This window comes from Euprymna scolopes, chromosome 6, assembly GCF_053919585.1.
Source record: "Euprymna scolopes isolate OS-2025 chromosome 6, ASM5391958v1, whole genome shotgun sequence".
NCBI lineage: Eukaryota > Metazoa > Mollusca > Cephalopoda > Sepiida > Sepiolidae > Euprymna > Euprymna scolopes.
In genome coordinates this window covers 83,329,677-83,347,463 of record NC_136487.1, presented here as the reverse complement: position 1 = coordinate 83,347,463, position 17,787 = coordinate 83,329,677, and the positions used below count along the sequence as shown (strand labels likewise).

At 30.1% G+C, this 17,787-nt stretch overlaps 1 protein-coding gene across 9 annotated transcripts in view; it reads left to right on the top strand.

Annotated features, from left to right (window-relative positions):
* Positions 1-17,200, top strand: part of LOC145277737 (glycerol kinase 3-like) — a 152,213-nt gene extending 135,013 nt beyond the window's left edge. For 6 of the 9 annotated variants that reach the window (XM_080129446.1, XM_080129449.1, XM_080129451.1 and 3 more), the window contains exon 18: positions 16,754-17,200. In XM_080129446.1, coding sequence (XP_079985572.1) covers positions 16,754-16,857 — 104 coding nt within the window. In that variant the 3' untranslated portion in view covers positions 16,858-17,200. Of the gene's footprint in view, positions 1-1,024; positions 1,082-16,753 lie in introns of all 9 variants that reach the window. The other 3 variants (XM_080129444.1, XM_080129445.1, XM_080129443.1) reach the window with 3 other exon arrangements.
* The last annotated feature ends 587 nt before the right edge of the window (positions 17,201-17,787 follow it).

The following is a 17,787-nucleotide window of genomic DNA, read 5'->3' as shown; positions in this document are numbered from 1 at the left end:
GTATGTAGCCGCAGGAATTGCATAGTCATAATGGATAATGTATGACTTCTTTCCAACTGTTCTTTCTGGAATATGTCTCCAATATTTGCTGTTGCATTAAATATTCAACTTTTTACAGATGATCTAGTGAATATATTTACACACTCCATTGTGCCACATTGTGTAGTAAACAATAAATATTTAATTGCTTGCTTACAGATGTAGCGTTACTCATGTTTACTATACAATGTGACACATGTAATACATGTGGTTTCATATTTAGTCATGTGTGTGCATATGTGTGGTTTTATATGTAGTTATGTGTTTGCGGATGTGTGTTTGCATATATAGTTGTGTGTGTGCATGTGTGTTTGCATATATAGTTATGTGTTTGCATATATAAATGTGTGTGTATATGTTTGCATATATAGAGATGTGTGTAGGTATATGTAGATGTGCATATGTGTGTGTGTATGTATGAGTGTCTGTATGTACATGTCTGGTTATACTCTTGTTTTAATTTTCTTTTTTTTTTTTTTTTTTTTTTTTCATGGGTATGGGGTATTCTACCAGGTGCCAGACATTTACCCGCAATTTCAGTCACTCCAACCAAGAGATCTTTTTAAAGTTCTAACCGTTCCCTTAAGTGCAATTGTTTGCAATTCTCTTGCACTTGGTTTACTGGGTATATTCAGCAGGTGGTTTTTGAAGTCTATTTTCATGAGTCAGGTTGCTCTTATAATTATTTGTTGGATTTTTGGGTGGATTTTTGGGAATCCATTCTTTATTTCTAAATATTCAGCTCAAACTGTGTTTTGAACCAAAGATCCATGTTTTTTTTTTTTTGCATTTCCGTTACTCTTTTAATGAACGATTCAATTGAAAAAAAAGGGGAGGGGTTTCTGAAATGGATCACATTTATATAGAGAGAGGGAGACAGAGACAGACCTACTGTATTTGTATTTTCCTCTACTGCCACGAAGTCAGAGAATCTCCAAGGTGTTCAGAAATAGATTATCTATGGATGTATCTTCTATTTCCCCAGGTACAATACGTTCCTCTCCAAGTGGGAGTGAAACAACTAATATTTCCACAACTTGAGGTAGGTTGAAACCCTGTTCTCCCCTTTTTCAGGGGGATGGGGGCAAAGCTGGCAGAAAATAACCATTTTCTCTGCATGGGAATGTCTATGTATATTTCAAAATTGGAAAAGAATTTTGGTTTTAAAATTATTATTTATTGTAATATTTTAACCAATTGCAGCATTTTCAAGCAATTTAATATATTTTATAAATATTATAGAATAAGCGGAAATATGTTTATTTGTAATCATTGTCTTTACATGTGTCCGTCGACATACCTGACATAGTTTTGTTTCAGCATATCAAATGATTGTTGTGTCGCTCAGTTTATTAAAAGAAAAGAAAATGTACTCAAAGAATGAATTTGGGGGGAAAATTTCTGCATCTATGCTAACCCAAAAAGATGTAAAAGTCTAACATTCGTAAAAACTTTGAAAAGTCTGAACAGTTTTAAAAACTTTGAAAAGTCTCAACTCTCCAAAAATTTTAAAAAGTCTCAATACTTTTAAAACCTTTGAAAAGTCCCAACTCTCCTAAAACCTTTGAAAAGTCCCAACTCTCCTAAAACCTTTGAAAAGTCCCAACTCTCCTAAAACCTTTGAAAAGTCCCAACTCTCCTAAAACCTTTGAAAAGTCCCAACTCTCCTAAAACCTTTGAAAAGTCCCAACTCTCCTAAAACCTTTGAAAAGTCCCAACTCTCCTAAAACCTTTGAAAAGTCCCAACTCTCCTAAAACCTTTGAAAAGTCCCAACTCTTCTAAAACCTTTGAAAAGTCCCAACTCTCCTAAAACCTTTGAAAAGTTCCAACTCTCCTAAAACCTTTGAAAAGTCCCAACTCTCCTAAAACCTTTGAAAAGTCCCAACTCTCCTAAAACCTTTGAAAAGTCCCAACTCTCCTAAAACCTTTGAAAAGTCCCAACTCTCCTAAAACCTTTGAAAAGTCCCAACTCTCCTAAAACCTTTGAAAAGTCCCAACTCTCCTAAAACCTTTGAAAAGTCCCGACTCTCCTAAAACCTTTGAAAAGTCCCGACTCTCCTAAAACCTTTGAAAAGTCCCGACTCTCCTAAAACCTTTGAAAAGTCCCGACTCTCCTAAAACCTTTGAAAAGTCCCGACTCTCCTAAAACCTTTGAAAAGTCCCGACTCTCCTAAAACCTTTGAAAAGTCCCGACTCTCCTAAAACCTTTGAAAAGTCCCGACTCTCCTAAAACCTTTGAAAAGTCCCGACTCTCCTAAAACCTTTGAAAAGTCCCGACTCTCCTAAAACCTTTGAAAAGTCCCGACTCTCCTAAAACCTTTGAAAAGTCCCGACTCTCCTAAAACCTTTGAAAAGTCCCGACTCTCCTAAAACCTTTGAAAAGTCCCGACTCTCCTAAAACCTTTGAAAAGTCCCGACTCTCCTAAAACCTTTGAAAAGTCCCGACTCTCCTAAAACCTTTGAAAAGTCCCGACTCTCCTAAAACCTTTGAAAAGTCCCGACTCTCCTAAAACCTTTGAAAAGTCCCGACTCTCCTAAAACCTTTGAAAAGTCCCGACTCTCCTAAAACCTTTGAAAAGTCCCGACTCTCCTAAAACCTTTGAAAAGTCCCGACTCTCCTAAAACCTTTGAAAAGTCTCAACCCCAACCTAAAGTCTTTGAAAAGTCTCAACCCCAACCTAAAGTCTTTGAAAAGTCTCAACCCCAACCTAAAGTCTTTGAAAAGTCTCAACCCCAACCTAAAGTCTTTGAAAAGTCTCAACCCCAACCTAAAGTCTTTGAAAAGTCTCAACCCCAACCTAAAGTCTTTGAAAAATCTTAACCAAAACATAATAAATTCACAAAAAAAAAAAAAAATCATGAAGACCAACAAACTTTATACACTATTTTTCAATTTATACTCCTAGGTCATAGATGTTTTTTTTTTTTTGTAGATTTTCTTTAGTGTTATGTTTTAGTTTCTCTTAATGAACATATGCTTGTAAAAGTGTTCAAAGTCAGCAACCTTTTTGTGAGGCAAATGAAAAATAAAACCAGATAAAATTTATCTAAATGGATACAAAGTTGAAGAGTACACAAGTAAAAGAAAATGAATCAAGTTAAAGGTTAAGTGATGGTCAAAGCACATATATGGGAGGAAAAAATGGAAAAATTAGCATCTGTTTCTTTTTCTTTTCAACTGCAAAGCAGATCAGGCGTTAGTATTCTCATTTTTCTTAGTTTTGCCTCAGCTCGGACACAGACCAATGAAGATTAACTTAAGAAAGGTTTATTTTTCTGTAATACTGAGTAGATATTTAGCATTTTTATTTAATTGTTTGAAAATGTCCAAATTGGACAACACATTACAAAATGAACACTTGTTTTCCAATTTTGAATATATATTGTTGAATATACATTGCCACTAGTCATCGCATATTTTGGATACACATGAAAATATTTGAAAACATAAAATATATATATTCAAACAAGTTTCGTTAAAAAAAAAAGACAACTTTTCCTTGTTGAGGTTTTTATTTAATATTTTATATCTTTTGATATTAGGGTTACAAACAAAAATCAAGATTATTTAAACACCTAGTACTTTTAATTAAATCGAGAATCATCCTCAAGGTATTAACTTACAATATAATATAAATATTGAAAATGTGGAGGGACTCCTAACAAAAAAAAAAAACAAAAAAACACTTATGGTCATTAAGAAGTTGTGAACAGCCTTGGCTAAATTAAGCAATGTTATGAGAGATAAACTGGTTTCAATAGAATAGAGAAACTTCCTACACTTCAAACGACTCATTGAAATAGTTCCAGAGCATTTTGGTGATCGTCTCATCAGTATATATAATCCTGAATGGGATTTACACTCAGATGTTAACTCCTCAGATTTGTGGCATTATCTCAAAAATAATGTCTATGAAAACAATCAACAGATTATTTTTCTAACTGAAGAATGTTGTTTTCCCAAATCAAGGCAGTGCCAAGAGAAGAGTGTTGACAATTTTACACATTTGAAACATATAATTAAATGGTGATAATATAAAGCTGTTGGGTATTCATAACTGAAATTTGGTGGACAAGTCAAACATAGACTGAAGTTTATTTGTACCCAATATGTTTGGATTGCAGAAAACCGTGTTAATTTTATTAACGTTCCATAAGTGACATTTTTTTTAGGAGTCAATATATACTAAGTATTTAAATGTCTGATAGTCCCTAGACATCATTCGTTTTCTATCGATCCACAAATTAGTTGATCTTGACAGAAGAGATGGCAAATAGGCTGATGGCCTAACTGTGTTTCTCTTTTCAAACGATAGGTCACTAATAGTGAATTTGACTTATGTAGACACTTTTGTACACTTGTCAATAATGAAGCCATGGATATGTAGTAGCTTTCGAGTAGACCAGCATATTTTGAATTCTCAGCAGATTTTTATTCAACCCTATTACCATGAAGATGAATGGTATGATTGATCAATCACATGGGACTTTCTTAACCACCTTGGTCTACTATTGATATGCTACACCAGGCTGGAGGACATTTTGAATTGATTTAGTTCTATCAATACTTTTCCATCACCATTATTTGAGAGAACGCCTTGTATTGATCCCAACCTGTCAAGCCAGAAGAACACGCTCTAACACTTCCTGATGTTACAAATGCAGACTTTTTAACTTTGTTGATTGTAAAAGATTTTCATGAACTTTTAAATTTGACTCTAATTTTCATATTTCATCAAATATTAAATTATGTATTTACTGGTATTTAAATAAAACTTTTTTTTCATTAACACATTAGTGCCAATTAATCTTTTTTGTAACCATATTTCAGCCAGCAACCTCTGTCTTTTTCAGAGATATCTAATATTAGTCATAAAGACTGGAGTTAATTTCAAATATTATACCCCCTGTTTGATGTATTTTTATTATCAGACCACTAAAAATCTAGAGCGGAAAGAATACAGTCAGTTTCATCTATTATTCAATCAAGAAATTCTGGTCTTTATGCATGTTTATAAATATAATATCGTATTTACAAAAAATTTTTAATAATAAATTCAAGGAAAACAATTTGGGCACAAATAGGTTTATATTTGTAACCCTGGTAATTAAAAGATGTCAATGAAGAATTGAAAAGTTAAATAAAAAGATCAATGCACGAAAAGTTGCCAATTTTCTTTAATGAAAACTTGTTTGAATGTGAAGATGAATCCTAAATACATGCACACACATACATACATAACGCGTGCATCTGTATAAGCAATTAAAGTGACTGTGTCTATCACCGAAGAAAACTGTTCTTAAAGTGCATATTACCTCTTTCTACAATTCTCTACTTATTTTCTTTAACCTACACAACCTGTTTTTGTTGCTTTTCACCATTTTGTCTTTTTTTTTTCTATCAAGCAATTTTTGAATAACCTTAACTCCAAGATCATTAAACCTAAAATGTCTTAAAAACTGGAAGTAAATGCAGACAAAGTTGGGGGTTTTTTCCGGAATATTTCCTAATATAATGAAGAATAGCATATTAAAATTCTTCAAATTTTCAACGTGTGTGAAGTCTATGGATGCCATCTACTTAAAAATATTTATTATTCCTTTATAGCAGGACTCATAACAATCTTTAATTTACTCCTTCATTCCAGCACTCCTTGGCAAACAATTTTTTTTTCTTTTTTATGTAATATTTCACTAATTTCTTTCTTTGGTGAAGAACTGCTGCATGTCAAAAAAATTAGTTCTTTTTCACACCATGACAACAATGATCGTATATTATTATAATATTTAAAAATGAGGCTACATCGGGGGTGGGGGGTGGGGGTCAGTTATATTCTTGTCCAGGATTGCCAGGTTAGCTTTTTTAAAGCCAAATTTCTTTAAATTTGGCCTTTTTTGGAGCAATTTAAACTTCAAAAATTGTATTTGTTTTTTTGTTTTTGTTTTTTTTTCAAGGCATAATATATGGACTAAGGCAAGAACAAGCAGAATATTATATAGAAATTCCATGGTGTTTTATATATTGATATCAATCTGTATAATTTACTGTTAAATAAAATGAATATATTTATTTATTTGACCTTTGTAGTAATTTAATGCTCTTTAAAGCAATAAATATTTTGTCTTCTTAATGTATAAATAACTGTTGGTTAAATGTCACTTTTTGAAATGTATTTAAAATTATACATACTTTGATTTTAGAACAATTCATTTTAAAATGGATAAACTCAGAAATATTTTTACCATAACCAGATCAAATTAATCATAAATCGTCATCTTTGCTCATCAGATGATCTCTGTGTGCAAATGGTGGTAACTTGCATACAAACATGAAATACCGTAGCATAATTATTATATAAAGAGTTTTCAATTAGTTTTCAATAACATTAGATGAGTGTGATGATATCCAAAATTAATCAATGTCCAACAATCTAACAAATATGATTTTTAAGATGGCTGACTACCAAATACTTCAAATACCTTTTTAAAAAAAAACAAAAAAACACACATTTTTGGATGGTTTGTTCAAACAAATTTGAATGCTTAGAAAATCATATCTCCCTGATGGACAAATTGTGGTCAATTGTTGATATCGGATCAAATATAATTAATACTTCTAAAAACTTAAAAATCTTCTCCAAGGATATATGTAAATGGAATAATGAACATTTTAAAGAAGTTAGTGTTCACTTTGTAAGTCATATTAAAAATGAACAAGGTGATAATTTTGCGGGGTTTTTTTTTATGTTAGTCTTCATTATATTAGGTAATTATTTTGAAAAAAAAAATCATCTTGCCTGCAATTACTTCCAGGTTAAATGTTAATCGTCTTGGGTTATGTGCTTTGCTCATCTAAAACAAACTGCCTTTCCTCCTTTTGGTAACTGGGGCATTTAACCAAATTGACATTCCTTTCTTTTGCCTGACCCTCGATTTTGTTTTATTTTAATTACTACTACTATTACTGGAGTTATTACTTGTATTCTTGTACTGTCAATAATGACAGATTTGTTTAAATTCTTAGACCATTTGAAAAAAAGCTTTAGCTAATAATCTTATTGAATTGCTTTAGAATTTTTGTTCAATTGATATTTTTTTTTAATTTTCAAGTAAAATCAATTTATTTCTGAAAACCAAATATATCTTTGAGGCATCTTTTAGATTTGTATTTGGAAAATTTTTAGAAGACATAGTTATTTCATATTAGTAATATTATTACTTTTTTCTTTTTGTAAAGCTCTTTTTTTTTTCTTTTTTTTTTTCACATTGATTATTGTCATGATCTGTGTGTTATCATTAAACAGTGTTATTTGAAACCGCTCTTAATTAAGGATTGTAACAGCATGTGGCATGCTGGGAAATATGAAAATGAAATATTTCTTTAAAGCATGTTCTGAATTCGTATTTCGATATATTTTTTAAATTGTTTGAATATAATTTAGTGATATTAAACTGATAGATAATACCATTTTAAAGTTGGTGACAGGTGATGTGACTGTACTAGTTGAGACATTATTGTACGACGTTTGTACTGGTACAGCCATGTTACCCACCGTCAGTCATCTGAAACGTTCAAAATGTGTCCTACATCGATTGCCTAAAGCCATGAGGTGAATCACTTAAGACATGGAGGGGATTAGTTAATGATAACCTGATCCTGGTGGGCAGTACAAGCAAAATGGCAACAGACAAGAAAAGTTGGAAGCGTCTAACCTCAGCATGAGACAAGATGAAAAATGAAAACATAATATAATAATGTTGAACATATTTGAAAATTGAAATTTGTTAAAAAGCGATGTTCTAAATAAGCACATTTTCTTTCCATATCTCACTGAATTGGTGTAATGTTTAAGAAACGAACTCTATACTTTGGCAGTTAGGTTTTAAATCACTTTGGAAGAAATTACAGTATATTTTAATCATTTCATTTTTTTTAGTGTCACATACAAAATATAGATATACAAAGATATACACAATGTGTATTATTATGATCACTAGCGAGGCTTGTAGAAATTCCTCACTTCCTTCTTTCATCTATATGCATAATTTACTTTTAATGATAATATTTTGTTTGAAATAAATATGTTTGTGTAAGGTTTTATTATTGGGGAGAGGTGGGGGGTCACTAGTAGTAGTTACCTGGGCCAGATTAATGTTTAACATGTAGTGAAGTATGTTGTTATAGCGTCAATAAAACTACAACTATAACAAATGAATATTTGCAAAGTTTGCTATGTCAATTAAAATGATATTTGGGTCTAACTTTGAGACTTTAATAATAACTTTATATGTTAGAATATTAAAAATCAACTACCTCTAAAAAAAAAATAACTTGCACCAGACTATACATGGAAATATCACCATACTAAATATGCATTTCTTTTTTGTTAATTTTTTTTTTTTAAGATCCGTGCATTATTTTACAGGAAAAATATATCAGATCTTGCAAGGTTGATTACATAATCAAATTTATTCTCATTTTCATAATGATTTCAATTACTTGCTAAATGATAAAATTTATATTTACTTCTTTTCAAATATTTTTTTCATATCTTCATAAGGTTTTCATGCTTGCAACTAAAATTGTTTGTCTCTATAAATAAATATCTGATGAAATATGTGAAAATAAAGAAAAGTGATAACAATTGTCTTTTATAAAAAGAGTCTAAAAGATTTAGGTCAGAGAGTGTTGGATTGGTGTTGAGAAGTTCCTGAAGATGTATCCACTTTTCACAGAGTTTTTTCAAGTTTTTTTTTTCAAGATTGCAAACTAAATCCTGTTTTCATACTTAATAGTAATCCTATATATACAAATATATAAACATATTCACATACATAACTTTGTTGAAATTATTGTTGGTCATGAATGCTCATATGGTGTTTAAAAATAGCCACACCCCACATGTCATATCCAATCCTTGTGAAGTAGGTAAAAAACAATTGCATTTTCATAAAATAATAAAATTCAGATAAATAAAAAGAATATGTGAACAGTTTGGAAAAATATTTGCAAAATAATGATTACGTTAAATCAAATATGATGAAAAAAAAAACACTTGGGCTTTAATTGGAGATCACTTTCATCTATAAATTCAATGTAGATTGATCACCTAATTCTTGACCACTAATGGTTACCTACTTATAGACTTGATACTGTAGAATTTTATTTTTTTGAAATTTTATTTCATAATGCTCTCCTGACATTTTTTAATTTAATTTTTACTTTTCAAATCTTATTTATTCAACAAATAATTTTATATCAGAAGCTATTTTGTTTCAGTTTTAAAGTAATAAAGTTATTTTTAAAAATAATTAATTTAATTTCTCTAAGGAACAATCCAAAAAATACTTTCAGTAAGAATTGAATTTATGACTCTTGCTTGCTTGTCAATTACTTATAACTGTTTTGGCAAGCAGTTAACAAATATTTATAAGCTATTTTTGATCCCTTAAACCCATTTACAGTTTGTCATGTTTTCTATGATTGTTGTTATAATTTGAGTAAGATTGAACCTGATGATAAAAATAATACATAAAATCTTATGACAATCTTTATGATAACATCCTTATGATGTAAGTAAAAGATTTGGAGAATGAATGACTATCACATTTGATTGTGAGACAAATTTATTAAAATTAACTTATTTTCCATAGCGATTTAAATTAAAAAACAAATTATTATTACTTAATATTTTTTTAATTATTCACGTTTTATGTATTCTTGTTTGTACACTTTTTTTTTTTGCATTTTTTTTTCTTAAAAACTTTTTCCAATTTTCAAAAAAACTTTTCCTTTGTTTTGCCTTTTTCCCCCATTTTTATTATCAAAAACTAAGTTTTATTAAAGAAGTTTTCTTTTTTGTTTTCTTTTTATTTAATTTATTTTATCCCAATCTTGTCAAATTTTCAGTTTTATAAATCGTTTTCAAAATATTCCTTCAACAAGAAATAAAAAGAAAAAAAAAGAACATTCTGTGGGTAAGGCATAAATGTCAAAAAATGAGGAACTTCAAATATTTTATTTATTAAAAACACATACAGGCATAATCTAAATTCATAATAATTTTCAAAATCTTTTAATTTTAATATTTTATTTAAAAAAAAAATCTTATGATTTTACATAAGATTTTATGTAAATTACTGTAACAAAGTTATAGACTTTGTAAACATTAAAGGTTCTTAAAATGGTTCAAATTTGTTGATTTAAAAAAAAAAAGATTTTTAGGAAATCTGCATAATTTTATGCCATTTATCGATGATTAATATCAAATTATATGCTTATAAGAAAACAATTATCTACACATAAAATGCATTTTTATAACTAACATTATTACAAGAAAATGTTTTTTAGTAGATATTACTAATCAATTATTTATGTATATATTTATATTATGTATAGGATTCACTCCTAAACTAAGTAACTATTGTTGTTATTATTATTATTATTATTATTATTATTATTATTATTATTATTATTATTATTATAAGATTGTCTGTCTGTAACCAAATCTATGTCGCTAACTATCTTGAACTTTATTTCAGATAATTTTATTTTTAATCATAGATAAGTAATGTCTTATATTATTCACATCATTTATCCGCTTTAATATCAATTCAATGTAGATATACAAGGAAATCATGATTGTCCAAGGGAATGATATAGTTAATAAACATTGATATTTTTTTTTAACTGATATTAAAAAGCTATGATTATTTCTAAATTTTTTCATTTCTATGGATACATCTGAAAATGAAGCAACAAAACAATTGTCATTTATTTAGTTAAACGATTAAATTTAGTAAATTATCCAATGAAATAGAAGTAAATGAAAGAACCATTATTATTTACATAAATTGAATAAAGTTAGCAGCCTAGATTGAATTTGGCAGAAATTATTGATAAAAATATTGGAAACTGTAGTCAATGTAGGACTATTTATCTCTTATGAAAAAATATGAGTACAGTTTTCCTGTTTGAAATACTTCTTACTTATAAAAGTAGTAATAGTATGTTTATTTGTTCAAATTGTTTAATTAAAAAATATCTTTGTAGATGAGTTTTTGCTATTTTCATTGACATTTTTTACAGAGAAATTTTTTTTTTTTTTTTTACTATAAAGAAGAAATTTTTTTTTTTAAAGAAGCATTACTTAAAAAAGAAACATTGGCAAACATGTATGACATTTTCCTTTTTTCTAAGTTTGTTTTTATCGATTACTGACATTAAAATGTTTGTGAAAATGTGTTATTTAATTGATAGAATTTTGAATAATATTCAGTAAACATTTGCAAAATATTCTATCCTATCGACCAAGATAAGAGTTATATCCAGGCTTAGATTTAATGATCTCAGAGGAAGAGGGAGATGTGTGCAAAGCAGGAGACTTCATTTTTTTTTTTTTGGGGGGGGGGGTCACATTGAAAGGATGAATGAGAGTTCTTATGTTCTGACCCTACCACATCAACTTGGTGGTAGGGTCAATTGACAGGGGAAGGCCAAGAAAAACATGGGAGGAAATGATAAGGATGTCTTGGAGAGAAAGAGGAATAAAAACCTGGCCAGAGATAGATTAGTTTGAAAGTCACAGGCAACATGAATTGGAATAAATACATTAAAGACATTGCCAAGGTTGCTGCAAAGAAGGTGGGCTCTCTCTACCGTGCTAGAAAATTACTCACACCTGACAATATCCTATATCTCCACAAACCCATCATTTATCCATCCATGCATGAAGTACTATTGCTACATCTGGACTGGTGCATCTACCACTAGTTTCTCACTCTTAAACAGGGTTCAAAAAAGAGTCTCCGATCTAATAGGTCCTGCACTGTCAACCAAACTCCAACCCCTGTCTCATCGTTGCTATGTTGCATACTAAATAAATAAGTGTGAAAGTTCGGCCCCATCCAATTTCAAGTTGATTCAACTTTGCATCACACCATCTTTTTTTTATATATACTGCTTATGTATGTGCAACATCAATCTCAAGATTAACTAATTTGCATACCAGTTTTGAAAAAAAACTTTTAATGAATTAATTATTATTTGTTAATGTTTTGTAATTCTATGATTGTTTTGATTTTAATATAACAAATAGTTCTGTTTGAGCATATTGTTTGATTACATTGTATAAAAAAAGTTAATCATTTGTGTTCAACTGTTCGTTTCCTCCATTTTAATTTAGGAAGAGTGACATGATTTCCAATAAGTTGTGATCTATTTCTAAGTTGAACCCCCCCCCCCCAACACACACACACACACACACACACACACACACCATCACTCAGGCAATTTTTTATTTCATTTCATGAATTTGTATTGAAATTAAAATATCAATGCTTATCTGTATGAATAAATTCAACTTTTCTGTTTCATGTTTATAACAAAGTTATGAAGGAATTTTTTTTTTTTTTTTTTTTACAAAGGATTCACCACTTATCAAGTCTCGGAGGTCACTCGAGGATGAATGTACAGTAGTCAATGGGAAAATATCGTAGTAATCATTAGTAGTAGAAATTTGGTAAATTGGATTACTTAAGAGGATGGCTCATTAACAACTTGTTTATGTTGGACTTGAAGACGACCATATTGTTGGAAAGCAGGAAAATGGAACAGTTCCACAGGCGTACAGCTCTAAGAAAGAATCTACGTTTAGGTTTAGGCACAGATAAAGAGTGGGGGAAATTATTGATAATGGTTTCAGCTAGACAAATGTTTTTTTGTGAAAGTCAGGACAGGGGGATCATAGATTGGAGCTCAGACGAGCACTTGCCATTAAAAAAAATAATAAAGCAAAGACAGTCGCAACATTTCTTATGTGGGAAAGAGGTTGCAGGGAAGAGAAAAGAGCATCCCCCACTAGGCTACAAAGTCTATTTTGAACTTTGTCAAGGCAGGATAAGCTGTTTCTAGCAGCTCCTGCTCAAATGTGACAATAGTACTCTATCCTTGGACATACTTGGCTCTTATACAGGTAGAGAATTGCATCAACAGTGAGATATCTACTGGAGCGGTAGAATGATCCCACCATTTTTCCAGCAGGCTTGGCAACAGATTTGATGTACATGTTCCATCTCAGATCAGGAGTAAAGGTCAAATCCAGAAGCTTGTCAAAACATGGAGCCTCCCCAAGACGAAAGCCCTTTATTTAAATTGATGTCAGATGGGCATCAGAGCATTGATGATGTAAAGATAGAAGCAAATATTTATTATTTTAAATTTTTGTTTCAAGTATTTTATTTAGCAAACTTTGAAGTGGTAGTGGACGAGCTAGTATGTATATATATGTGTGTGTGTGTGTATTATAAAAATATATATGGCAGTTAAGCTACACAGAATTTTTGTGGTTTATCTTTGTGAGAATTCATCAGGTTATTGCATAGAGGTTAAGTGAACTTTTGTCTGATAAACGTGTGATCATTGACTTCTGCAAATGAGACTGGGAATAACATAGAATCTGATTGGCTAACAAATTTAACTCCACATCTATATATAAAAATGCCTAGCAATATCAACTCCATGCAAATCGTCACAAGAATGAAATACAGAAAATAACCATATATTTTCACAACTTACTATATACTACCTAGCTCTACTCATGTATTGAGCACTGTTTAAGTGTATACTGAAAATCAATATATAAAATTTTAGATAAATACATGAAATTATGATATTTTGCCCACATTTATACATAACCCTTGTTCTGATTCCCGTATGAATCAAGGTAATGGCTTTTGAGCATATATTTATATATGGACATATATAAATAACTACTACTCGTACTCAAAAAATGTACCTGTGTCATGTCTTATGGTACATTCTAATTTTTTAGAGGCGAGGTCTGAAGAGACAGAGGTTTTTTATTTTTTTATGGTCCTGAATCTCTAAATACCATCTTAAGGGAGCTAGGAGAGCAGAATCTTCCTTTACACTTCAAGTACATCCTATTTTGATAAAATTTAAATCATATGTGTAAATTCTCCAAGGAAGATAATGGAAATGGTCCCAAATCTCTCTGTGCTCCTCAATATGCCACATGTTTATGTTCCCCTCTAAAGGGCATATGGGAGGAGAAACTCCTTAAAACTTCAAACATGTTTATCTGACGTTAATGAGATTTAAATTATATGCATAAGACTTTAATTCAGAGTTTTCCAAAAATTTTAGTTTCTTCCGACTATATTCAAAGGAGCGGTGAGACGAAACAGATGTAGTTTAATAGAAAATATGGTGTTATGAGTGCCATGTTTTGTAACAATATCTTTTATTATCAGGGAAAAATTCACTCTTCACTGTTTCTCATGTTTACATTGATTTTTTTTTTTTGTCTCACTGCAACGTTATTTTCTTTTTTTTCTAATTGCTCGTTATTTTTTTTTCTGTTCCTTTTCTCTTTTGTGTGTTAAAACTTCATTATACTACTTTAAGCTTTCCTTTCTAGGTTTTTAGTCTCAGTCTCACAAAACATTTTTTTTCTTATCCATTTCTCGGCAACATGATTGCTACGAGACTTGGTTCTTCTTATTGGGATTTTCAACCATTTCTGCTCATCTCCCTCCACTAAATGGACGTCTGTCCATTTTCTCTGCCTTCCTACATAACTTTCATATGTTTTATTTTAATTTCTTCATTGCTTGTTAAAGTTGAATTTACTTGTCTAGCCTTTTGTGTCTGTCTTTGATGATATTTTGCTTTTGTAATACAATATGTTTGCTTTATTTTTATTCAATTTAAAGCTAGCTAGGTTTGCTACTATTTTCTTATTAGCATGGTAATTCCTTGGAAGGTTGTCACAGTATATATTTCTACCATTCTAGCCTTCTTACTTGTTGCATTTGCTTTCTCCTTTCCTTCTTTTCTTTTTATTTTTGTCTCTCCTTAACGTTTACTCATTTTTCCATCGAAACTCACCTCCCTTTTTTCCTTTTTTTATTACCTGATTCATTGAGAGAAATAAATTGTTTTTCTTAAAATGGAAAACGTTTTACCCTTTTTTGTAAGTCTAAGTTAACTGGTTGTCTAGACAAGATATTAATTAGCATTTTGATGACAGCGGCATAATAAGCATAATAAAAAAATGACAGTGTTCCACATTAAAACCTGCTCTCCTGCGAAGTGTTAATATACAAATAAATTAAAATAATAAAATTGGATAAAAGTCCATGAAAGCATCTTTAATGAATTTGAAATTTTGAATAAACAGACAAAATGTCTTTAAAACTGCTTAAGATGCAAATATTTTACTAAAAATCATTAGATTTTTTCTTTTTAATCTTGACTTTTTTTCATTAATTTAAAATATCTCTCATCAGATAAAGTTTTATCTTTATTGTTGTTATTTTCAGAAATTAATAAGAAAAAGAAGTTAAAATTAAAAAAAAAAAATCTGAGTTTTATTACTCACAACTAGTGGGGATGAGGCCATTGCCCGGACGTAAAATATGCTTAAATGTGATATTTTAATTTGTCCAGATTTTGTATATATTATTATAGAGTCATGATTTCAAAAGTAAAAAAAAAATGTATGTAGGTGCCATCAGCTAGAATCCAAACTGAAACTGTAGCATTCAAAGCTGGTAATGTTACCACTGTGACACACACATGAACTAAATAAAAATTAAAAATAAACTAAGATGAATATACAAAATGTATGTTTTTTTTTTTCAATTTTGACTCATTTTTGACCCCTATTTTAATTAGCTTAAGAACCATAAAAGAATGGCCCGTAAAAAATCCAATCATTTGAGGCCCTTAGCACCGTTCTACGACTTTTAGTTTTGAAGGAGATAGTTTGAAAATATGGAGACAGACATATAGCCTTTTTTATATATTAGATTTCAAATTAAATTAAATAATACTTTTTTTTTTTTTCTAATTTTTAGCACATTTAATTTATATGTTCATTAATACTATTTTTTTTTTTTTTGCCATTAAATTACGAGATAAAGGTTTGCTGGTTAACAGTATTCTTTTTTAACATAAATTTCTGGAATTTTAAAAATTTTAATTTATTTTATTTTCATTCCAAACAAGGCATATTGCCACTTAGACATAATGAACTACTATTTGGGACCTTGTCTAATGAGGGACTGAGGGAATTGAGCAGCAAGATGTTTGTTCATGTTGCATTTAAACTTCTGCAGGTTAATATAGTCAGTGAAGCAGTAAACAGGGAGGGAATTCCAAAGTTCAGTGGTCTGAGTGAAGAAACTATTAGAGTAGAAGGCCTTCTGGCATCTAGGGGACCATCACCACAATGTCACATCCCTGTGCCTATTTTACAAGTACTTAAATGGAATGTGCTCTGATGAACTCTAAACACTTCTGTCTCTCTGGCGTACATACTCCCGACTAACATGGCAAGCAGCAAAATCCCACTCCTTTACTGCTGAATAAGATTTATTTTCCTGGTTGTCTTCCTTTTATTAAATAATAATGCAAGAATTATGGTTACTTTGGGATCTTAAAATAAAATGTCAATCTTCCTGTATTTGAAAATCATTCACTCTTATTTACACCTTTATTTGAGTGTTGATTTAAGCAGGGAAAAGAAAAGGAAGAAAAAAATAAAGAGTGAAGTGCAATGAGAGAAGGAAAGGCAGTTAACATGACAGTAATCTTCTTTTTTTTTTTTTTTTTTTTTTCATCTTGTCAGGCATCCTTTTATTCACTATTTTAATTTTTTTTTTTTTTTTTGTCTTTGTTCTTTGTAGCAGAACGGCAAGGACGTACTTTCTGGACAACTTTGGCAGGTGGACTTTATGTGTGGGTAACATTTGGAATGCTTTTAATGGCAGAACTCATTGACAAGAGATGACACCACTTCCTGTCTAGATGACATCACTTCCTGTATTTTTTCTTCTTCTTCCTTTTATATAAGTAATTCAAATCCCAGAGATTTTCCCATCATATTTTAAAACATTATTCCATCAAAATGAATCATTGTTTTTAATAAGTGGAAGATGGATTTGGATTCAACCATATGACAACCATCTATTTGGACATAAACTGGAAGATATTTGCTCAAGCGAGACTGTAGCTCATGTCTCATTGGGCAAAAATACATAAAAATCAGCATATACATCGGAAAGATTCTGTGTGATGTTTTACTTTTTTTTTTTTATCCCACCAGAATAAAATATGCCAAAGTGGCCAAGCAATTTTGTATGGTACTATTTATTTCAAATATTATTTTTGTTTTGATTTATTGGAGAATTATCTTTAAATATAATTTTTATTTTTTTTATATTTTTTGAAATGGGTCGGGCTAATGATCGGAAAATATTTTTAAATATAATTTTTTTTTTTTTTTTGAAAGGGGGTTGGGCTAATGATTTTATTGTTTTATTTTTGCTTTAACTTATTTTTGACCAAGTATAAATTCTGTATTTCTGCTGGGCTCTGAAAGGAATGAATAGCATGACACCGTATGTGATGTCACTCAAAATAAAATTGGGCAAAAGCCGGCACAATTATGTGTGGTATTATTTATCTCAAAGATATTTTTTTTCTTTAACTTATTGGAGGATTTCTTTCATACAATTAAAAAAACAACAACAAAAAAACTTAGTTAATGATTTATTGTTTTATTTGATTATTTTCTCCCACTTCTGCGGTATGAAATAGGTTGAATAAAATGCTGTATCTAAACTAACTTAAATGTGCCATACAAAAAATAAATATGTAATCTCGTAACGAAATTGACAGAACTTTTCAACAGCACTGCCATAAATACCAATAAATCTCA